Below are 22,843 nucleotides of genomic sequence, written 5' to 3'. Positions count from 1 at the left end.
TGGCCATATCCGTTTCCTTACAGACTCAGATTGGGAAGGGACCTTGGAGGTCATCTAGTCCAACCCCCTGCTCAAGCAGGAGAGCCTTACAGAATCACAGAGTTGGGAGGGACCTCAGAGGCCATCTAGTCCAACCCCCTGCTCGAGCAGGAGACCCTTACAGAATCATAGAGCCGGAAGGGATCTTTGAGGTCATTTAGTCCAACCCCACTGCTCAAGCAGGAGAGCCTTACAGACTCCCAAAGTGGGAAGGGACCTTGGAGGTAATGTAATCCAACCCTTTGCTCAGTGACACACAGAGATACAGACACACACACCGAGGAATTGGAGGGAGGCCGGGCGCCCAGCGACTCCCCTCCGATCTCGCCCCCACCCCTCCCGGACCCTTCCGCCACTCCGAGCGGCTGCGAAGGAGCCCCGGAAAGTTGTCGGGACGCATTCTGCCTGTTCGCGGGGGCGGGGGCAGGCGGGGCGGGGGCGTGGGGGGGCGGGTCGGGTCCCGGCCCAATGGGAGGAGGCGAGGCTTCCTCTTCCGCCTGACTTCCCGAGCATGGAGCCCGCGGTGGGTGGCTGGGCGCTGGTAGGGAAAGGGGGGTGAGTGGGTGGTCGGGCGGGCTGGGCAGCCGTTCAACCGGTCGAGCCTTAACCGCCTCTCGCCTTGCAGACGGTCGGGGGGCTGCAGTGGGCCTTGCGGGAGATGGGCTTCGGCGAGGGGCAGGTGGGGGCCGCCCTGCGCGCAGGCTGCCTGAGCGTCTCGGAGGCGGCAGACTGGTGAGTGCGGGGCTTTGTATGGGGGGCTTTTGGGGGGGTGCGGGGTCTTCTTAAGCCCCTCCCTCTGGTCGTCTCTCCTTCCCCGGAATTCAGGCTGCTGCGCGATCGCCCGGACGGGGGTCCCCACTCCCAGTCGCCTCCTCCCCGTCTCCGGCTCTTCCCGGGGGTCTCGGAGCCGCGCACCACGGATGCCTTCCAAGCCTCCCGGCCGCCCCTCCTAGTGGACGGGATGGGGGCAGCTGAGACGCCCGGGGAGGTCCCGGCCCCGCCGGTGTGGGACGCTCAGGCGCAAGCCCGGGATTTGGCGGATCGCTCGCAGCTGGTCCAGCAGCTGAAAGCCGAGAAGAGGACGAAGCAGCGGGTGAGCTCCGCTTGGAGGGTGAGGGGGTAGAATTTGCGAGCGATCCAAAGGCCCGACCTGCGCGGCAACTTTCTCCCTGGCTCTGCCTTCCCCAGGAGCGCGAGTTGGCCTTGCAGAGGATCGCGGACGACCGACGGCAGCACAGAGCCGGAGCAACGGCAACCCCCCGACCGGTCCCGGCATGCGCGCAGGCAGAGGCGATCCAGCCGTCCCGCCGTGCGCAGTGCCTGCTGGTGGTGAGGAGACGCGACGAATCCCTCACCCCAAATGAGGCGGAAAGGGGTAGCGGGTCAGCGCCGAGGAGGAGGGAGGAAGGTGGTCCCGGGGTCCCCCAGGATAAAGGGGAGGCGGGGGCAACCAAGCTCCGGACAATGACCCCTCTCTCTCTCTCTCTTTCTTTCTCTCTTCTCTTTTTCTTTTTCTCTTTCTTTTTCTCATTGTCATTTCTCATTCTCTTACTCGTTCTCTTTTTCCCTTTCACTCCCACTTTCTCTCTTTTTCTTTTGCCCTTTTTCTTTTTCTCACTTTCACTTTTTCTTTCTCTCTTTTTCTATCATTCTCTTTCTCTTCTCGTTCTTTGTCTTTTTCGTCTTTCTCTTTTTCTTTCTCTTTTACTCTCCTTCATCCTTTTCTTTTTCTCTTCTCTCTCATTCCGCCTCTTTTTCTTTCTCTCGTTCTTATTTCCTCATTCTTTCTCTTTTTACTTTTTCTCTTTCACCTTCTCTCGCTTTCATTATCTCCCTCTTTTTATCTTTCTCTTCTATCATTCTTTTTCTCGTTCTCTCCCCCACCCCCGCCCCCAGATCCGCCTGCCCAGCGGGGACTCTCTCCGCCGGACCTTCCCGGCCGAGGCCTCCCTGCAGAGCGTCCAGCGCTTCCTCCGGTCGCAACATCCGGAGCTCTCGCCCGCCTCCTCCTTCTTGCAGGCCGCCCCCAAACGGCGCTTCGGACCGGCCGACCTGCCGCTGTCGCTGCTGTCGCTGGGCCTGGTCCCCGGGGCCACCCTCTGCATTGTCGAGCCGGCGTCCGGGGGCGCCTCGCCCTACCCCGCCCCCCCGGAGCCCCTCCCAACAGAGGGTAGCCCCTGCTCGCCGTGGGCGGAAGACCCCCCTGGCACCCCACAGGAGGGTCCCTCGAGCCGAGGGGGAGAGGTTCCCTCCCGGGACCCCCATAGGTGGGGTGAGCGAACTGGCGGCTTGGGTGGGTGGGCTTGAGCCTCGTTCATGCAGCTGACCGCCCCCCCTCAATTATTCCTCCCTCCATGGGGAGGGGGCTTTGCCCATCGTCTGAGCAAGGGAGGGTCTGTCCTGCTATAGGGGAGCTGCAGGTGGGGGGGGGGTCTTTGGCCTGGGGCAGGAAGGATTGGGTTGAGGGCTGCAGGCTTTTCCCCAGGCTGGCCTTGCAGAAGAGCTGGGTGAGGGTCTCCGCCTTCCCCTGCTCCCTCCCCCTCCCCCTGGCCTGGTAGGGTGGGACACACACACCCTCGGCTTCAGGGAGGGAGGGGGCTGGTTCCTCCCTCCCCTAACCTTCTCCACTCTGGGGGTCTCCTACAGGCAGAGGGCAGAAGCTGGATTCTGCAGAGCCAATGGAGCAGTACCTGCCGGCAGCCAACAGGGGGCAGCAGGCGCTGGGGGAAGAGCCAGGTGAGTGTGGAGGGAGGGGGGCGGGGCTGGTTTGTCTGGAGCTTCCTGTGCTGTGCCAACCATCCAGAACAGGGGGCAGCAACTGGCGGCCCTTGGGCCACATGTGGCTCTTCCATCCCTCTCCCTGTCACTCAAAACAGGCGTCACAACCGGCACTTAGTGAGCGCAGCGATTTGCTGAGCTTTTGACCCCCAGGAGGCCAACCCCGGATAACGCCAAGAAAAAAAGTTTCAGAAGAAAACAGAACCTTTAATTCAACTCCATTCGGTGGTTTTGTGGCCCCTCGGGAAACAGTCAGGCCCCAGAAGGGTTTTGGCTCCGGGTATTTTCTCTTCTAAGGGTGTTTAAGGTTGCCAACTCCTGATCCAGAGTGAGAGAGAGAGAGAGAGAGAGAGAGAAAGCCGTGGAGGGCATCTAGTCTGACCCCCTACTCAAGCAGGAGATCTTTGCAGAATTTCAGAATTGGAAGGCACTCAGAGGTCATCTAGCCCAGCCCTCTGCTTGAGCAGGAGACCCTCAGAGAATCCTAGAATGACAGCACTGAGAGGGTCTCTTACCCACTCCCCTCCTTCCTGTTCATAGGGGTTTTGCCTGCTGCCCGCGATGACCCTGCGGAGTCTAGCCATCGGTGGCCACAGGAGGGTCACCGGCTGCGGTAGGGCATTTTCAGCCTGGGAGTGTGTGTGCCAGCTGTTACCTTGGCACAGAGGAAGCCTGGGGTGGGGGGAGTTGAGCAGGGGCCCGTTTGAGGGATCTCTTTGCCCCCAGGAGGGAAGCCGAGGGGAGCAGCCCAACACCCCTGCCCCTCGCCGTAGCCCGGGCGGCCGAGCAGCGCCAACGCCGAATGCCCGTCCAGGGGGAGAACGGCCAGCTTGGATCAGGGTCCCCTGCAGCCTCAGTTTCCCTTTCGGTGCCTTCGCTGTTCAGGCTGTGTCTTCAGGGGACGGCCAGCCTCATCTCAGGTAGAAGCCCCCTCCCTCTCTAAGCCCCCCTCCCCAAAGGCTCCGAGTTGCCCACTGGCCTCTCTGCCCCTCCAGCCCCCAGCAAGCAGTACCGCGGCAGCCTGGCTGCGCTGCCTCCCGGGCTGGCCCAGGTGTTGCTGGAGCACCTGGTGGGAGAGGCTCGCCTCCATCCTGGCAGCCTGCGGCTCTTCTCCGGCTGCCCCCTGCAGACCCTCCGCCTGGATTGCTACCCCTACACCACCAACCGGCTGCTCGCCGGGCTGCCAGCGTTTCCCGGCTTACAGCGGCTGAGCCTCTTCGGCTGCTCACTTATTACAGGTGAGAGGGGAATCTCTTGGCAACTGACCGGGACGTGGCCTGCGCGGCCTGTGTCTCCAGCCTGCCTTGGGAGGAAAATTGAGGGAGGGCGGAAGGGGTGGCTGGGTTTACACGGGGCCTCACTCCCCCCACCCCAAGAAGCAGAAGTTGGGCTCGGGATGGGGGGGCTGAGCTGAGCAGCCCCCCCCCCCTATCTCCTCCCAGACCAAGGTCTGTCCGTAGTGCAGCGTCTTTTGCACCTGCAGCAGCTGAACCTCTCGGCCTGCGTGAAGCTAACTGACAACTGCCTGCCGTTCCTGAAAGGTTTGTCTGATACACACACACACACACACACACACACACACACACACACAGAGAGTCTGAATTGATCAATTGGAATCAGTTGATCAGTTGGAAGGGACTTTGGAGGTCTTCTAGTCCAACCCCCTGCTCAAGCAGAAGACCCAGAGAAGCCCAGGAGGACAGAGTAGGAAGGGACCTTAAAGGGAAAGAAGAGAAGAAAGTTAAAAAGAAGAAAGAAAGGAAGGAAGAGGAAAAGAAAGAAAGAGGGAAAGAAAGTGAGAAGGAAAATGAGAAAGAAAGAGGGAAGGAAGGAAGAAAAGAAAGAAAGAAGGAAGAAATGGAAGGAAGGAAAGAAAGAAAATAATGTAAGAAAGAAAATAAAGTAAGAGAATGAAAGAAAGAGAGAAGAAAGAAAGAGAAGAAAAGGAAGGAAAGAAAATAAGAAAGAAAGAGGGAAGAAAGAAAGGGAAGTAGGGAAAGAAGAGAAAGGACCAAACGAAAGAAGAGGAAGAACGTTCTTAGCCCTGAATGGCCCCATTGCCCCCCACCTGATGGGCCTAAACCCTCACCTGGCAAGTGGGGGTGGGGGGGGGGTGAAGTGGCTGGGGAAGGAGGAGGGGGCACCCACCCTCCCCTCCCCCCTCCCCCTCCCACAGGGCTGCGGGAGTTGTCCCACCTGGCGCTGGACCAGACCGGAGTGACGGATGTCGGCCTGAGGGATCTCCTCCTGGGGCCTCCCTCCGCCCTCTCCCACCTCAGCCTCAACCGGACAGGGGTCACCGAGCGCACCCTCTGCCTCCTGCCCCACTGCGCCCCCAAACTGTGCGAACTCAGCCTCAAGCAGACCGGCGTAAGTGGGGGGAGCCCTCTGACCCCTCCAGCGGCCCAGAGGGGGGGGATTCGGGAGTGGGGGGCGAGAACGGGGAGACGCATTTCTTATAGCGTCGGGCGGTGTCTGTCCTCAGATCAGCGACGTGTCTGCCCTGTGTCACTCGGAGGCCCTGCGGAGGCTGTTCCTGGACGACACCCCCGTGAGTGAGGCCTCCCTCGGGACCCTCGCCTCCCACCCGGCCCTCGGCTGCCTGACCCTCTCTGGCGTCCAGTCGGTCGCTGGGGATCGGGCTCTGGAGCTGGTCTCAGGTACGGGCCGGAGGTGGGCTGGTCCAGATGCCCCCCCCTTCCCCCCAGTGCCAACGGGGCCTTGGAGGGCTCCTTGGAGGGCTCCTGCAGCGTCTCTCAGGGCAGCAGTTGGGGGTGGACAGGTGGGGGGAGGGGAAGCCTGGCTAGGGGGAAGGCCAGGAGGAATCGCAGCAGCCCCCCGAGTCCCTTCAATGGGGAGGTGCAGGACAGAAGGGGAAGGAAGGAGGAAGGAAGTGGGAAAGGGTGGAAAGGAAGGAGGGAAGGAAGAAGAGAGGAAGAATGGAGAGAGAGAAGAAAAGGAGAGAGATAGGGGAATAAAGGAATCAGATAGATTGGAGGGAAGGAGGGAGGAAGGGAAGAAGAATAAGAGGGAAGGAGGGAGCGACATTGAGGAAAAAGGAACAGAAGGACGGAGGGAAGAAAAACATGGAGGAATAAAGGAACAAGTTTGGAAGAATTGAGGGAGGAAGAAGGGGAGGTAGGGAAAGAAAGAAGGATGGAAGACAGGAGGAAGGAGGTAGACTGGAAGAAGGGGAAAGGAGGAGGGGAGGAAGAAGGGAAGGAGGGAGGGAGGTTGAGGAAGGAGAGAAGAATGGAGAGGGAAGAAAGGAAGGAGAGTCGGAGAGAGGAAGGAGATAGATTGGAGGAGGGGAGGGAGGGGGACTGAGGGAGGGAGGGAAGAAAAAAGGAGAGATGGAGGAATAAAGGAACAAGTTTGGAAGAATTGAGGGAGGAAGGAGGGGAGGGAGGGAAAGAAGGAAGGAAGGAAGACGGGAGGAAGGAGGTAGACTGGAGGAAGGGGGAAGGGGGAGGGGAGGAAGAAGGGAAGGAGGGAGGGAGGTTGAGGAAGGAGGGAAGAATGGAGAGGGAAGAAAGGAAGGAGATAGATTGGAGGAGGGGAGGGAGGGGGACTGAGGGAGGGAGGGAAGAAAAATGGAGAGATAGAGGAATAAAGGAAGGAGTTTGGAAGAAGGGGGGAAGGAAGGAGGGGGGAGGGAAGGAAAGAAGGGAGGAAGGAAATAGATTGGAGGAAGGAGGGAGGGGAGGGTCAGCCCAAAAAGGGCAAAGGAAACGGGGGGGGGGCAGGTTTTGTTTGGAGGGGGAGGGGGGCAACCGCTGGCAACTATTGAGGCATCCACCTGAGGCCTCCGGTGCCCCCTTTCCCAGCTCTGCCCCTGAGCCGGCTGGGGCTGCCCAGCCGCCACACAGTGACCGACGTTGGCCTGGCTGCCGTCTGCCGACTGTCCGGCCTCCTGGAGCTGGACCTGACGGACTACATCCACATCACGGACGAGGGGCTGCGGCCGTTGCCTGGGCTGGGCAAGTGAGCTCCCCACCCCCCACCCTCCCCCTCTTACCTGCCCCAGCTTAACCCCCTGCCACTCCCCCCACAGGAGCTCCTTAAAGACCGGGGGGGGAGGTCCCTGCCCCCCAAATTGGATGGGAACATAAGAGGGCCAGAAAGGGAGCTTTTGCCTTACCTGAGCAGAAGGGAGGGAGGGAGGGAGGAGAGAGAGAGAGAGAGAAGGGAAGAGAAGGAGGAAGCAAGGGAAGGGATAGAAAGGAAAGGAAAGGAGGGAGGAAGAAGAAGAGAGAAGAAGAAAGAGATAGAAAGGGAAAGAAAAAGAAAGAAAGAAAGAAAGAAAGAAAGAAAGAAAGAAAGAAGAAAGAGAGGGAGGGAGGGAGGAATAAAGGAAAAGAAAGAAAGAGGAAGAAAGAAAGAAGGAAAGGAAGGGTGAGAGGAAGAAAGGAAAAAGAAAAATAGACACAAAAAGGAAAAGGAAAAGAGGAAGGAAGGAAAAAGAAAGAGAGAAAGGGGCAAAAAGAGAGAAGGGAAGGAAGGAGGGGAGAAAAAAGTCAGGAGGATGGGAAGAGAAAAGGAAAGAAAGAAGAAAGGAGGGAGGGTGGGAGAAGGGAAGGAAAAAAGGAAAGGAAAGAGAAAAGGAAAAAGAAAAGGGGGAAGGAAAAGAGAAAGAGAGAGGAAAGAAAGAGAGGAAAAAAGAAGATGGGCCTCCTTCTATGAGACACCCCCACCCCAACCAGAGGATGCCCATCCCTGCCTGGACTCGCACCCAGAGCCTCAGGGCCCCGGCGTGGCTCTCTTGCAGGCTGCGGCGCCTCTCCCTGGCCAACACGCGGGTGACGGATGAGGGCCTGCCCCACGTCCGGCTCTTGCGGCTTCTGGAGGAGCTGCGCCTGGACCGCCTGCCCGTCTCCAGCGCTGGCGTGGCCCACTGCCTCACGGGCCTCCCCCACCTGCAGGTATGGCTGCCAGGTATCCTCGACTGACGGCCGTTCCTTTAACGACTGCCTGAAGTCGCCAGAGGGACCTCCGACCGCTTTTCACACTCACGGCCCCGTTCCCGCCATCCAGATTCCCACGCTTGGCAACCTACTCGCATTTACGATGGTGTGTGTGTGTGTGTGTCACACAATGCCCTTCCCACGAGTCGATGGGGAAGCCCGATTTGCTTAACAACCGTGGGACAAAGGACAGCCGTGCCTCGCTTAAGAACTGCAGCGAGAAAAGTCGTAAAATGGGCCCAAACTCTCTTAACAAATGTCTCACGTGGACGAGAAACTTGGGGCTCCCTTGGCGTCGTAAGTCAAGGACTGGCTGTGGAATTTGGCTGGATCGTTGGGTTAGGGGCGTTGGGGGAGGCTTTTTGCCCCCCAGCAAAGGGGGATCCCCAGTGTTGCGATTGGACCCCACTTTCCTAGGTGCTGAGTCTGGCTGGCACAGCCGTTGGAGACCCTGTAGCCAGGCTGGGCCTCGCGGAGCACCGTCAGCTGCTCAAGCTCAACCTGAGTGATACCCGCCTGACCGACCAAGGTAGGGAATGTGTGGGATCCCCCAGCCTCCCCCCACATAAGGGAACCCCTCCCTCGAGCCAGCTCCCTTTCTTTCTTTCCTTTCCCTTTCCTTTCCTTCCCTTCCTTTCCTCCCTCCCTCCTTTTTCTCTTCCTTCCTTTTCTTTCTTTCCTCCCTCCTTCCTTTCCTTTTTTCCTTCCTTTTTCTTTCTTTCCTTCCTTTCTTCCCTCCCTTCTCTGCTTCCTTCCTTTTCTTCCTTCCTTTCCTCCCTCCCTTTTTCTGCTTCCTTCTTTCTTTTTCTTTCCTTCCTTTCCTCCCTCCTCCTTTCTCTTTTCCTTTCTTCCCTCCCTCCTTTCTCTTCTTCCTTCCTTCCTTCCTTCTTCCTGCCTCCCTCAACGTGCCCTCCCCAAATCTTTCCAGGGCTCCGCTTCCTGGCTCAGCTGCCCCTTGTGCAGCTCAACGTCGATGGCTCGGGGGTGACGGCTGCCGGTGTGGCTGAGCTTGTGGCCGCCTGCCCCACCCTCGCCCGCGTCCGCAGTGGCCGCCTGAGGGTCTTGTCTCCGACGGATGAGGAAGAGCCCGGCGTCTAGGTGGCACATCTGTCCCCGCAATACCAGGGAGATGCCTCAGCTGGCTTGGAGATTTTGCCTCTCCAGAGATGGAGAAGTGCCAGGCGGAGACTTGGGGTCCATCCAGCTGCTCTTGTTTGGAAGGGACCTTGGAGGTCATGTAGTCCAGCCCCCTGCCTGAGCAGGCTTTCCTCCGGAGAAACTGCTGGAGAGCTCTGCCTTCCTGCAAACCTTGCCCCCCCCCCCCGGCCTTTGAGGATGAGCTGAGGGGAGGGTTTGCAAGATGCTTCCGGAGGGGGGGGGAGGGTAGGAAGACGTAAAGCCCCCTCCCCAGTTCAGTGTGTCCAGGAAGAGCCCTGGGAAACCGCCATCTTTGTGCCTTAACCATGTCCAATAAAACAGCTGCTTGTTCTCACTCTTGATCTGGATGCGGCCTTTCTTTTCCCTGGGGTGGGTGGGGGGGGAGGCTTTCTGAGGGGGTGGGTGGGTGGCAAGGACAAGGTCCTCCCTGCTGTGGCCCCCTCCCCAGCACCACAATGGGCCGGGAGGGGGGGGTGGAGGGGAGGGAGGGGGCCGAGGGGGGGAGTCATCCTGGGCAGTCCCCCCCCCGTGCCAGGCTGGCCTACGCTGTGCAGCTGGGCTCCCCGCTCCTGCTTTAGGGCCGGGCACCTGAAGGGGCTCATGGGGGACGTTTCGTGACCCAACTAGAGAAGGTCATCAGTGCCGGTGGAAGAGGGGGAGGGGGAGGGGGAGGAAGGCCTGAGGGGTCCTTGGTGGTCTCTGGGCTTTCATGAGGGAGCCAACTAGGGAAGATCAGCTGCCTGGCTGACTTAGGACCAGTCCTTCTCTCTCAGCCCATCCCACCTCACAGGGCTGTTGTGAGAAAAAGAGGAGGGGGGATGTCGGATGGAGGGATGGGGAGAGACGCGGGTATCTCTTGGCTCCTTCAGCCAACGCGTGTTGTGATGCCAAGGGACCAGCCTCCGCCTCCTCCTTCCTCGGCCTGCTGCCAAACGGCCAACAACCGGTGGTTGATTGCGGCCACTTTGCCAACTTTTCAACCGCTCCCAAAAGCGGATGTCGGCTCCCCCCAATTTCCCCCCCCCCGCGCTTTGGGTGTCACCATTTCCTTATGGGGAGGGGACCTGCTTCCCAAATATGGAACGTGGCCATCCATACGGGTCGGAGAGATTGAGCAGGCGGTGGGAGCTGGCTGACCGGTCGGCAGGAAATTAACTCGGTTTGTTCGGGAGGGGGGGGGTAGGTTTTAAGGAGGGGGCAGTTGGCTACAAGGGGTCGGGAGCGTTTTTAAGAGTTGGGGTCTCTTCCCCTCCCCCCTTAGGGCCCACCGGTGCAAACAAGACCCCCCCCCCAAGGGGAAAGGAGGTAGGACTGAGGATACATTATAAGGCGGGGGGGCGGATTGAAAGCCCCCTCCCCATTGCGAAGGGCTTGAGTGGTGGTCGAGAGGAAGAAACAGCCGAAGAGGAGGGGGTCTCGAAAGCGGTTTTGCCTTGCGAGGGGGCTTTGCCGGGTGTGTGGAGTGGGGTGGGGGCTCACCCGTCTCTGCTCGGCGGTGGCCAGACTTCCCACTCACCCACCCGGGGGTCCAAAGGGGTTTGGGCAGCCTTGGGAAGAAGGGTAGGGGGCTTCAGAGGAGGCAGAGAAAGACTGCGCAGGCGCGGGGGGCATTTTTTGGGGTGCGCCCCTTGTTATGAGTTGGGGGGATAAGCCCCTGTTGCCTCGCTGCAGCCCGCAAGGAGGCGGGGCGAAAAAAGAGGAGAGGTGGGGACGATGCCAGGCGTTGCCCGTCTCCACTTTCGCTTTCGTTTTCAGGGACTTTCGCTGCAGGAGCCACGTAGCACAGCGGGGAAGGAAACCGAGGTCGCAGAGCGAGACGGAGGCCCCTCCACGGCGAAGGCAAGAAGGGAGGAGGGTCTCACGGGGGTGAAGGTCCCGCAGGGAGAGACCCCTCCCCCCCAGATCCGCGCAAAGCCCACCCTCCCATCTAGCTCCCTCCGCCCGGGCTGAGCTCTCTGCTCCCCCCACCCCGATTGCGTTCCCGGCCACGCCCCCACCCGGGCCGAGGGAAAGAAAGGCGCCCCCTCCCCCCAAAAGCGAAAGCGGGCAGGAGTTGCGCCCACCCCCTCCCCCGCTTCCCTTCCTGCTCCAGGATCGCCCCGCGCCCCCGAGCAGCTCTTTTGCCTTTGGGTGGGGCAGGGAAGAAAAGAGGGGGGCAGTGCCCCTCCCTTTGCGGGAACGGGGAGGCTATGCAGGGTCTTCGGGACCCTCGCTTAAAAGCGTCGGGGGTCTCTTGAATGTAGTGGGAGGGGGGCACGGCTTCTTCCTTCTCCCCATAGAAGAGCCGCTGGGAGAGGCGTCACCGTCTGGGTCAGCCGTGGGGCGGCTCGTGACCTAAAAAGGAGGGGCAGCGCTCCCCTTTCTCCCCCCCCCCCCAGGAGCCGCGCCCCCCAGGCCCTCCTTCCACTCAGAAAGGGAGGGAAGATCTGCCCCTCGTCAGCCTGGAATGAAGGAGACGTTTTCTAAGACTCCGAACAATTAAGCAGTTCGTGGTTAATTAACCATTAGCAATTAAGCTTGCCAAAGGAAGTTTTGGGGATGTCCAACACTGGAGATTTTCAAGGAGAGAGTGGGTGACCATTTGTCTGGAATGGTTGGGGGTCTCCTGCTCCAGGAGGGGGTTGAACTAGATGACCTCTGAGGCTCCTTCTGACACTGCCATTCCATGATTCTGTAAGGGTCTCCTGCTTGAGCAGGAGGGAGGACTAGATGACCTCCAATGTCCCTTCCAACTCTGGTTTTCTCAGAGTCCCCTGCTTGAGTAGGGGGCTGGACTAGATGACCTCCGAGGTTCCTTCCAGTTCTCTTCTGATTCTGGTTACCTCTCATCCCCCCCCCCAGACTAATGAACCCCCTGGAACCACCGGCAGCCAAGAATGACCTACCAGTCAACTTCGGAGACAGCTTGGCTAGATGTGAGAACATCTTCTGAAAGAGTTTGTGTGGGTGTTTGTGTGTGACTGTTTTGGGAAAGGGGACATGCACGGAATTTGGGGGGGGGGGCAAATAGACTCCAGGGCCAGTTTGGGACGGCCCCCCCATCCTGCTGCCAAATTATGCGGTGGCCCTCCCCCAAAGAATGGGGGTCCCCCAGCCCCACTTTCCCCCTCCCCCTTTTCCACTTGGTGGCCCCTCCTGCCTTCCCTCTTCCCCCTCCCTCCCTGCCCCTCCTTTGCCCCCTTACTAGCTCCCTTCAGGGGCTCCAGAGCAGCTTTGGGGCGGGGCCTTGAAAGGGGTGGGGGACAAGACTGCGGTTTCTGGGGAGGGGGCCGCTGACATGCCAAGCCCTCTGGGTGTCGAGAGCCATGTCTGACCTGTGTTTCCTTTCCTCTCTTCCAGGAAGCCACGGATGAGGAGGCCACGCTGGGTAAGTGAGGAGGCCACCCCTGGAATTTGAGTGGGTGTCTTGGGGGAGGCGGTCAACACACTTGGAGAGGCAGTGAATTCCGGTTCTGAAGCACTGCACCGGATAGGTCTCTTCCCATAGTGGGCGGAGTTTTTGCTGGCAGGCCCATTGAAGGGCTGCCTTGGGCCCTCTGTGGAGACCCCTCCCCACTCCTGAGCTACCCTCTCCCTCCCTCCCTGAGGGTCTCTGCTGCCCACCAACGGTCCCCTCCGGCCTCCACCTAATCTGCTAATCTTTAGGGTCCTGGAGACTCCCCTTGTGTCCGTTTGGGGGGGGGGATATGCAGGACAGCCACAGAAGGGCTGCGAGGTTCAGGCAGGCAGGAAAAATGGGGCGGGGGGTGTTGGGCCTTGGATGGACCCATTTCAGCAAACTCTCTGGATCGACCAGAAAGGTTCCATCACGATTTCCCTACTCTACACAGATTGTCCTCCCTGTAGGTTTGATCTCACTCTGGCCGAAACAAACCATGTTGGAAGATGGCTTGCAAACTTCCTGGGGGGAGACGGGGAGGGTCAAGCCTGGTTGGTCAAGCCTGTCTCTGTATCCTGCCCTCCCCCCCCCTAGCCCAGTGGGTCAGAGATCCTCCTGCGACCCTTTGTCAGCGGTCTTCAGCCTATTCAGCTTACTTGGACCCAGCTTTGCTGGTGAGGACTGGATGCAGTGGCTGTATTCGGACATACGGTAGTGGAGCGCTGAGGTGGGACTCACCCTTTGGACCCCGGCTGCCCTCTGAAACCAGGGGGTAATTTTGCAATTTTGGGCTTTGTCGTTTAATCCATAGAGTTTTCCTAAAGTTGGGATTTCCGTTGTGAGAATCTGTGTGGCTGAGCAGCCCAATTTAGCCATTCTGGCAGAGTCCCCAAAAACCATCATTAAATCACTTCAGGACAGGGGTGATTCTTTTCCAAAATCCTCAACCATTTCCAGCCTGCTCAATGAGGCCCCATGTTGGATTATGGTCCCCTTTTTCTTCCTGGGCACTTGATAAATCTCTCAATTCCTTTTTGTAATGTTGTATTCAGAACCTGCAGGTGAAGATGCCGAACTCCGGCTCACCCTCGTCGGAAAGTCCGGAGGCGGGAAAAGCGCCACGGGGAACAGCATCCTCGGTCGCAAGGAGTTCGAGTCCGTTGTGTCGGCAAAGACCACCACCCTGCATTGCAAAAAAGGGCAGGGGGATTGGCAGGGTAAGAAGATCTCCGTAGTCGACACGCCGGGCATTTTTGATTCCGAAAACTATGATGAGATTGTACGACGGGAGATCATGGCTTGCGTGGAGCTCTCCCGGCCTGGCCCCCATGCCCTGATTTTGGTGAGCCAGGTGGGACGCTTCACCACCGAAGATGCAACCGCCGCTAAGTGTGTCCAGGATATCTTTGGGGCCGAGTCTGCCAGGCACACAATTATTGTGTTCACCTGCGTGGAGGATTTGGGCGGGACCCCCCTGCAGGAGTACATCCAAAAGTCCAACAACAGGAATCTGAAGGGAGTGATTCGGCAGTGCGGGAACCGCGTCTGTGGGTTCAACAACAGGGCCGAGGGAGACGAGCAGAAGAGGCAGGTCTCAGGTCTGATGAAGATGGTGAAGAAAACAGTTTCGGCAAATGGGGACAGATACTACACCAACCGGCTATACGAAATACCCAACATTCAGGACGAGGACGTCAAAGCGTTCCTGGCCGAGAACAAAAGGGGCAGAGAAAGGGTGTCCCAGAGACCCTGGAGCTCCGCTGAAATTGTCACAGTGGCTGTGTCATGTTGCTTGTTCGTGGCCATTGTGATCGTCATTATTCTCTTGGTCCGCTATTTGTGAGGGGACTCCTTCTTTCTACCTCTGTAACCGTCTGGTTCGGGCCCGCAACCGAACAGGACAGATACAGACGTCAACGGATAGTTAGGACTGCAGCAACAACCATCACAACCAGCCTCTACTGTCCATTGTAGATTCCATGGGTCAGAAGGAGGGCTGTGAAAATTGCTACAGACCCCTCCCATCCTGGACAGAATCTATTTTAATTTCTCCCCTCAAGTTGATGCTATAGGGCCGGGATGGAGAACCTAAGGCACGTGTGCCACAGGTGGCATGTGGAGCCATTTCTGAGTGCACGTGAGGTGTTGCCCTGTCAGCTCCAGCGCGCATGCTGGCCAGGTATTTTCGGCCTTGATTTTCAGCCGTTTTCACCCTCCGGAGGCTTCCCTGAAACCTCTGGAAAGAGAAAAACGTCCCAACGTGCAAACTGGAGGTTTAGGAATGGACTTCCACTTTGCACATTGGGCTGATTTTCGCCCTCCTGAAGCCACCGGAGGGAGAAAAACGGCCCAACACGCAAACCAGAAGTCTGAGAACAGCTCATTTCTGGCCTTTGGAGGGCCTCTGGAGGGGGTGGGAAAGGCCTTTTTCGCCCTCTCCAGGCTCCTAGAAAGGGTCTGCAGCCTAGGGAGGGCGAAAAATGGGTCCATCCTGCCATTGCATGCCAAAAGCAGGAGGGAGTGTGCGCATGCACGGGGTGGGGGTGCATAGAATTATGGGGGTGGGCACGCACCCCCTCCCCCACGCTCCTCCCTACTTTTGGCACGTGATGGCAAAAAGGTTAGCCACCACTGCTATAGGTGTCAAACTGGATTTGTTTGAGGCCCAGATCAGCACTGTAGTTCTCCTCAGCAGGGGAGCCCCTGTGCCCCGCTTTCAGCCTGGACGGCCTCCTGCAGCACTTTGTTGGCCAAAAGGAGGCACGGGAGAGCCTGGGCTCATCTAGTAAGTAACTAGTAAGTCTTTCTCGTCTTTTCTATTAAGTGTCTGCTTATCTTCTTATGATTATAACTTTATAGCTTGTATTTACCATTTATATTGCTTTATTTAGTATCCTATCAGGATTGCTGTCGATTGCTCGTTTAGTAGCCTAGGACCAATGTTCCCTCTAATTTTTTTTCAGTGTGTGCGGAAAAGTATAGTGTTTGAGCAGCATATTTTCATGCCTGAGCACCTGAATTTTTTCCACAGATGTTTTACAGAGCAATTGATTTATAGGATCTGAATTGGAATGGAGAAAAATGGTTTTGTGCGTGTGTGTGTGTGTGTGTTTGAGTGAGCGAGGGGTCCGGTAAGGGAACTGCGCCTATTTAGAAAAGGTAAATTATTGCAAACATGATCAGTCGAGGATAAGTATGGGGACAGGTTGGGCGGTAGAGAGAAAGTGATAAAAAAGTGGGAGAGAGGAAGAAAAAAGAGGGAAGAGAGACAGAGAAGGAGAGAGAAAGTGACAGAAGAGTGGGAAAGAAGGAGAAAGAGACAAAGGGAAAGAGGGTGAGAGAGACAGAAAGAGACAAAGAGGAGAGAGAAGGAGAGAGAGAGAGAGAATGGAAAAGAAGGAGGGAGAAAGAGAAGAGAGACAAAGAGAAAAAGGATGAGAGAGACAGAGAGAGAAGAGAGGAAGAGGAAAGAGTAAGAGAGAACATCTCATTTTAACCCTGAGGTGCAAATATTCTCTTTGTTTGGTAATTTTATTTGTCCATTTACAATCCAATACTCTTATTTCTCCTTAAGTTCATCAAGAATTCCCTTCTTTTTATTGAATTTATCACAATACCTTGAGAGCAACTTTTTCAGCATAGCTTTACAGCTATTTAAAATATATATTAATTTAGGTCAGGTTTTCAGAACATTAGTCTACTATTTATAAGTCACTAAGTGCAAAGAAACAGAATTCAGAAAGTTGGCTTCCCTTTTTGTAATGCCTATTGCCTGCTTAATTTTCTACCTACGTTTTTGATAACTGACATTCACTGTTGACCCAAGAAGCCCATCGTAGAAAGAAACCCTCCCTATGAACTTCCATGGAATGAAGTTTGATCTTTTTCTCAACCATCCAGTAGCATATTCTTTCTAAGGAGGATATAATCAAGATAGTCCATAATTGCCTACCAATCTAACAGTATGGCGATTGACAATCTCTTTATATTTCAACTCTAACTCTTTCAGTCTGAAAGGTCTGGTGAGGAGAAATCCAAAAATTCTTTTAAAGAGGAAAAAAATGCTTGCACAATTGCACCCATGGAGACGTGTATATGTTACGGTGAAAGACCGAAATTGGTGAAAGTCAACAATCACCGGTGAATGTCGACATTCACCAGATACGCTTGGCGAATGTCCGAAAATACCCTTATCCTCTCGACACCCTTCTATTCGCAGAGTTTTTTTTTAAAAACCTGCGATCCTGCGATCGACATAAAAAAAAAAAACTCCGCGAATAGAAGACCTTTAAAAGGAAGCGAGGAGCCGAGGTATTAGGCTAAGGGGATTAGGGTAAGGGTGTCGAGAGGATAAGGGTATTTTTGGACATACACCCTTACCCTAATCCCCTTAGCCTAATACCTCGGCTCCTCGCTTCCTTTTAAAGGTCTTCTATTCGCGGAGTTTTTTTAAAAAAACCTGCGATCCTGCGATCGACATAAAAAAAAAAAACTCCGCGAATAGAAGACGCTTAAAAGGAAGCATATCTGCCGAGGTATTAGGGTAAGGGGATTAGGGTAAGGGTGTCGAGAGGATAAGGGTATTTTCGGACATTCACCAAGCGTATCTGGTGAATGTTGACATTCACCGGTGAATGTCGACATTCACCAGATTTCGGTCTTTCACCGTAACATATATACACAACACAGAGAGAAACAAACTTAACAAAGTGCTAAGTCTGTCCACCAACACTCCCTCCCTCTCTCTCTCTCTCTCTCTCTCCCTCTCTCTCTCTCCTCGGATTTGCCGAGAAAGAGAGAGAGGGAGGGAGAGAGAGAAAGAGAGAGAGAGAGAGTATCCCTCCTTCCTTCAGTCCAACACTCTCGCGAGCATCCCGGCCAGACAAGAGGGACTGCAGAAGGTCTCCTCTCCTCGAGTCTAGGGCAGCGAGTCATTCGATGGGAAAGTTGCCTCTTGGAAGGAATGACCCAGCTTGGCTCCCACTTTCGATCTGCCGCCCAACGACCGAACGGAGAAGCAAAGAGGCAGGAGAGACGAAGCGGGAGCCAAGCCGGGTCATTCCTTCCAAGAGGCAACTTTCCCATCGAATGACTCGCTGCCCTAGACTGCGGAGACCCTCTCTGCAGTCCCTGTCGTCTGGCCCGGATGCCCGCGAGAGTGTTGGGCTGACGGAAGGAGGGATATACTCTCTCTCTCTCTCCCTCCTCCCTCCCTCCCCCCTCCCCCCCCTCTCTCTCTGTGGCAAATGGCAAATCCGAACAGCCACTGCTGGCAGCCCGTCCCATACCTTCTCCCAACCTCCCCACCCCTTCTCTCAGCTACTTTCTGCCTTGTGAACCTAGAACTGATTGCTGTCTCCAGGCTAGCTCTCCTCTCCTACCACTGCGCGGCAGTTGGAAACTGCTGCCCTGTGTTTTGTTGCCACGTGCGTGGCCGCGCACCTTAGAGGGAACATTGCCTAGGACTATCGCTGAGTGTTGTATCTTACGATGATTGTATTATATGATTATGGTGCTTTATCACTTATTGCTTGTATGTACTCTGAGAGCTTCTGCACCAGGGACAAATTCCTTGTGTGTCCAATCACACTTGACCAATAAAGAATGTTCTGTTCTGTCCTGTTTTGTATTCTGTTCTGTTCTCTTCTGTATTCTACCCTGCCGTATACTTCCCTTATTCCTTATTCTTTCCAAAGTTTTAGCAGGCAGCAGAAGTTGCTGTGTTTGGGTGGGGGGGGAGGGGGACTAGGAGAGTGGGCACCCCCCCCACTTTGACATCTTCCCTCCGGGGGTGTCACTTTATGTCTTCCCATCTTTTCTCTGAATCCCAGGATAATGTTGCAGGGGACACAGTCAAACATTCCTTATTTAAAGAGAGAGAAAATCTTTCCTCTTCCAAATCTGAACTCAGAATCGTGAAAATCCCAAACGTTTCTAAAATTATAATTTATAAATGATAAATTACGGTATTGGGCAAGCTGAACCTGAAATTTTACTCTACGTAGATGATACCTCCGGATTTACCGAAGGAGCAGAAATATCTCCTCGTTGCATTTCACCAAAACAAAACTCGGCCTCTTTTTACCACCAAGGGTCTCCAAACGTGTCCACTTAAAGCTTGTGGATGTGGACTTCCATTCCAAGCAAATTTGGAGACCTCTGAGTTAGGAAAGGGAATTTTCCGCCTTGTTTGGGAGGTCCACCTTCAAAGCTGCCATTCTGGGCCAGGGAAGTTGGAGGGCGGGTCCTGCGCCAATCAAGGAAAGACAGCTGAAATTCGTTTCCTACAGGCCTAAGAAGCGGGTACTACAAGAACTAACAGACAAGGGCATCCAGTCTGGGCTCACATTGGGTTGAACCCAGAGCCGAGGGCAAACTGCATTCTTCACCCATTTTTCTCCTTGAAGCAGCCTCTTGGGGAGACATGGTGGTTACTTTAGCTTTCCCTCCAGCACCCACCCTCCCAGTCTAGGACAGACTGTCTCTGCATGACAGTGAAATGAACTCTTTCATTGCATGCACTGCATTGGGATGAAACCAGCACACAAAATAATAGAAAAGGAAAATTACTCTCCTTTTTTGCGTCTTCTGCACCACCACCTCATGCTCCAACAACCTGTACAAAGGAGAGACACAGAAAGCAAGACTTTAATTGCTTGCACTTCACTATCTCAAGGATGAACACAGCACAGACCACACCACACCCAGCAATAAAGACGGCTACTTACAGAGGAAGGATCCCTGGCTTGCCGGTCTTCTGCACACCACCTTATCGATTTACTTTGCTCAAAAAACCTGCACAAAGAACAAACACAGAAAGCAAGACTTTAATTGCTTGCACTACTACTACTACTACTACTACTACTACTACTACTACTACTATATTAAGGATGAAACAAGCACACAAAGCAATAAAAGAGCTACACATAGGAAAGATGACTGTCCTAGCGGTCATACTCTGTTGCCTCTTCATCCTGTTAAATAATACTAACTGCAGAAGAACTAAAACAATATTGGACTCAATTGTGGTTGTAAGCTGAGGACTACACTACAGGTAACAGAAGCGATCTCTGTTTTCACCCAACAATGTACAGTCTTTTCAGGAAGGGTGTCCCCCAACAAACAGGAAAGATATAGTCTTTCATCCAAGAAGTTAGATCAAGAATGAATGTCATAGGTAGATTCACAGAGCAATAAACATTTCTTTTTCTGAAATTTAGTTCTCAGTTCAAAAAAACAAAAATATAATGAATTAGATTCAGTACTTAGGTCGGTCCAAGTAGCTATTCAAGAGTTAGTGGTTAGAAGCAATAGTAAAGCAAGATATGGAATTAAAACCAGAAATATTTTGTTGGCTATTTGAAAAGGAGTACAATACATATTTAATTTTACACATGTTAGCAGCTGCTGGAATTGGGTTTGCACAACAGTGAAAAAACAGAGATATGAAAATGAATAAATATTACAATGTGCAGGAATAAATAAATTGACAATTAAAATCAAGAAGGCTTTTAATACTTTTTCACGTGGGATTTGTTTTAGCAATTGCTAACTAATGGAAACAGAAATTAGAAATCCAAAAGTATGAAAGAAAACACCAATTATGTAAGGAAAGGTCCCTAAAATATATAAGGAAATATTACTAGATCATTATTAATACGTAGATAACTGCAGGACATTACACCCACACCCACACAAACTATGACAGTGCCAGGAAAACACCAAAAAATAAGAATCCCCACCCCCCCAAAGACTGCAAATGATACCAGTTTTTTTTTCCTAACCCCAAGGATAGGAAAGACAAAGCCACTGGAATAAAAACCATCAAGGCATTGTGGGAAATTATAAAGGACAGTGCCAGGAAGCTCACAGAACCAGCAACCACCTCACAATTACCTAAACAACCAGGGTGAAACACACTAAATCTGGCAAAGCTGCCTTGCATCAACCTGGCCTGCCCATAGAAAAGCAGCCACTTTGAGATACATAAACCTGGTCTGAACACTTTTAAGCAACATATTGCATCACAAAGAAAACATTTGCAAAAAGGAATAGCATTTCTTGTAGTAAATATATTTTATAAACAATTAAAAAATAAAAATTCCCAAACAATAATTAAAAAAAGATATTCTATAGATTAAAAAAATCCTTAAAAACCATTGTTAAGTATTCCACCAGCAATAATTTACACTATAACTATTTTAAGGTATTGTACCAACTGTAACCATTATTCCACCAGCAATAATTTATACTGTAACCATTTCAAACTATTCCACACACAATAATTTAAAATGAAACGATTAAAAATATTCCATACACAATAAATTACAATAAAACAATTTAAAACAATTCTATGCACAATACATTTTAAAGTTACAGCTGCGAGAGTCCCCCCTCTCGGAGGTATGGCCCCCTGCCCTATTCAGGGCCCACCTTGATGACGGGTTCATTAACCCAGAGAGGTGGAGGAAGCGGGGAATTAGGGGGTTTTTAGTTAAATGTTTTTTAAATGTTTTAGGGGGCTCCAGGGTGGGGGGGAGGGTTGTACAGGCCAGGAGTGTGGTTAGAGCCAGGCAAACAGGTGTGGTCAGGAGGGGAGTGAGCGGAGTGGGGGGGAGGAGGGAAAATAACGTTCCAATAGAGGGCTTTGTTATACCAACGGTCGTAGGGAGGGGTGGGTGCGAGGACAGACGAAGAACTTGTAGTCGGTTGGGAGACCGTGGACGTTGGACGCGCCCGGTCATTTGTACCAACCCCCGCTTTCTAGGTGGCCAGGATCTACAGAGCCAGGGCCTGAGGCTGATGTTGTGTAATGCGAGGTCCGTTGTCAACAAGGCCCCCCTCATTAACGATCTGATTTTAGAGGGGGAGCCAGACCTCGCAGGAATAACGGAGACCTGGTTGGGCCACGAGGGAGGTTTACCCCTCGTGGAAATGTGCCCACCAGGCTACCGAGTGTTCCACCAGCCACGGGCCCAGGGTAGGGGTGGTGGGGTGGCGGTAATTATACGGGAGAATCTGGAACCGAGAGAGTTTACTGTGCCGCAGATATCTGGGTGTGAGTCTCTGGGCGTGAGATGGGGCCCAGGGAGGCAGCTGGGCCTGCTGATTGTATACTTGGCTCCTCACTATACATCAGCGGCCCTGCCTGAACTCCTCGAGCGGATCGCAGAGATGGCAGTTGAGACCCCCAAACTTCTAGTTATGGGGGATTTCAACCTGCCATCGATGGGAGAAGCATCCGAGGTGGCTCGGGAGTTCATGGCTTCCATGACAGCCATGGGCCTGACTCAATTAATTCAGGGCCCCACGCACGAGGGAGGCCACACACTGGATCTTGTTTTTGTCTTCGAACAGTGGATGAGGGATCTAGGAGTAGGGGATCTAGTCATTACGCCCCTGTCATGGTCAGATCACTCACTTCTCCGGCTCGATTTCCCGGGCGCTACACCCCTCCGCGGGGAGGTGGAACCAGATTGTCCTAGATGGTTCCGCCCCAGGCGCCTGATGGAACCGGATAGGTTCCAGACGGAGCTTGGGCCACTTCCTGTAGACCTGACCCGCTCCCGGATGGAGGACCTGGTAGCCACATGGAATAGTGCGGCCGCCGGGGCCTTAGACCGGGTTGCGCCTCTGCGGCCTCTCCGGTGGCAACGAACCGCCCTGGCTCCTTGGTTTAACGAGGAGCTAAGGGCGATGAAATGCCACAAGAGATGCCTAGAGAGCAGATGGAGATCCTCCCGTTCCGAATTTGACCGAACACAGGTAAGAACCTACTTAAGGACTTACCTTGTGGCATTAAGAGTGGCCAAACGTCGATATTGTGCCACTCTTATTGCATCTGCAGAGAACCGCCCTGCCGTCCTGTTTCGGGTGACCCGCTCCCTCTTGTCACAGAGGCCGCGGGAAGCCCCTCTGCAGGGTAGGGCAGAGGAATTTGGGGAATACCTGCAGGATAAAATCGCTCAAATCCGGAGGGAATGGGTCCCCCTCACTGTTCCAGAGGGGACGTCCAGGGCGAGTCTTGAGAGACCATTCTGGGAGGAGTTTGACTCTGTTGCCACCGAGGATTTGGACAGGCTGCGTGGGCGACTGCGAGCCACCAGATGTTTATTGGACCCGTGTCCCTCCTGGCTTGCACTGGCATCCTGGGAGGTCACACGAGGCTGGCTACTGGGACTAGTGAACGATTCATTGAGTGAGGGGTTCCTGCCAGCCGTCTTGAAAGAGGCGGTTGTGAGGCCCTTGCTCAAGAGGGGTTGTTCCTCTATCCTGGTCCTATTAGATCTCTCAGCGGCTTTTGATACCATTGACCATGGTATCCTATTGCGCCGGCTGGAGGGGTTGGGGGTAGGGGGCACCATGTTGCGGTGGTTCTGCTCCTACCTCTCTGACCGGACACAATGTGTGTTGGCAGGGGAGCAGAGGTCGACCCTGAGGCCACTCACTTGTGGGGTGCCACAGGGGTCAGTCCTCTCGCCCCTCCTGTTCAACACATATATGAAGCCGCTGGGCGAGATCATCC

General features: G+C 54.5%; 2 protein-coding genes and 1 long non-coding RNA gene across 5 annotated transcripts; 2 read left to right on the top strand and 1 right to left on the bottom strand.

Moving 5' to 3' along the window:
* The first annotated feature begins 476 nt into the window (after positions 1 to 476).
* LOC309400653 (uncharacterized protein) lies at positions 477 to 9,268 on the top strand. Of its 3 annotated transcripts, none has more exons than XM_081969227.1 (16): positions 477 to 562; positions 665 to 771; positions 865 to 1,132; positions 1,228 to 1,368; positions 1,936 to 2,311; positions 2,686 to 2,775; positions 3,358 to 3,430; positions 3,544 to 3,737; positions 3,813 to 4,055; positions 4,260 to 4,358; positions 4,994 to 5,187; positions 5,303 to 5,477; positions 6,645 to 6,801; positions 7,586 to 7,739; positions 8,199 to 8,310; positions 8,710 to 9,268. In XM_081969227.1, exons 1-16 carry the CDS (start codon positions 551 to 553, stop codon positions 8,877 to 8,879), a joined length of 2,565 nt encoding a protein of 854 aa, XP_081825353.1. In that variant the 5' UTR covers positions 477 to 550; the 3' UTR covers positions 8,880 to 9,268. The 3 variants fall into 3 exon arrangements, 2 of the variants coding, with proteins under 2 accessions (XP_081825353.1, XP_081825352.1); XM_081969226.1 differs by having other exon boundaries at positions 536 to 580; XR_014176686.1 differs by lacking the exon at positions 8,710 to 9,268 and having other exon boundaries at positions 536 to 580; positions 7,586 to 8,078.
* A 489-nt stretch (positions 9,269 to 9,757) lies between these two features.
* Positions 9,758 to 16,644, top strand: LOC309400322 (GTPase IMAP family member 1-like; the record flags this gene model as incomplete). Its single annotated transcript, XM_081968735.1, has 5 exons — positions 9,758 to 9,788; positions 10,123 to 10,244; positions 10,695 to 10,778; positions 12,279 to 12,306; positions 13,371 to 16,644. 5 exons carry the CDS (start codon positions 9,758 to 9,760, stop codon positions 14,159 to 14,161), a joined length of 1,056 nt encoding a protein of 351 aa, XP_081824861.1. The 3' UTR covers positions 14,162 to 16,644.
* A 2,189-nt stretch (positions 16,645 to 18,833) lies between these two features.
* Positions 18,834 to 19,423, bottom strand: LOC309400671. The gene is made up of 3 exons (XR_014176689.1): positions 19,245 to 19,423; positions 19,047 to 19,113; positions 18,834 to 18,934 (listed from the first exon to the last, which is right to left on the bottom strand). It is a non-coding gene; the product is annotated as an uncharacterized lncRNA (long non-coding RNA).
* Between the last annotated feature and the right edge of the window lie 3,420 nt (positions 19,424 to 22,843).

The sequence above is a fragment of the Natrix helvetica genome, assembly GCF_964273705.1.
Source record: "Natrix helvetica genome assembly, chromosome: W".
Taxonomy (NCBI): domain Eukaryota; kingdom Metazoa; phylum Chordata; class Lepidosauria; order Squamata; family Natricidae; genus Natrix; species Natrix helvetica.
This window is presented reverse-complemented; position numbering and strand designations above follow the sequence as displayed.

Excerpts from the sequence above, each read along its gene's own strand:
- LOC309400653 (XM_081969226.1), top strand. The coding sequence starts at position 551 with ATGGAGCCCGCGGTGGGTGGCTGGGCGCTG. Across the intron at positions 5,478-6,644 it reads GGCTCTGGAGCTGGTCTCAG|CTCTGCCCCTGAGCCGGCTG; the intron begins GTACGGGCCGGA and ends CCCCTTTCCCAG. Across the intron at positions 8,311-8,709 it reads TACCCGCCTGACCGACCAAG|GGCTCCGCTTCCTGGCTCAG; the intron begins GTAGGGAATGTG and ends AAATCTTTCCAG.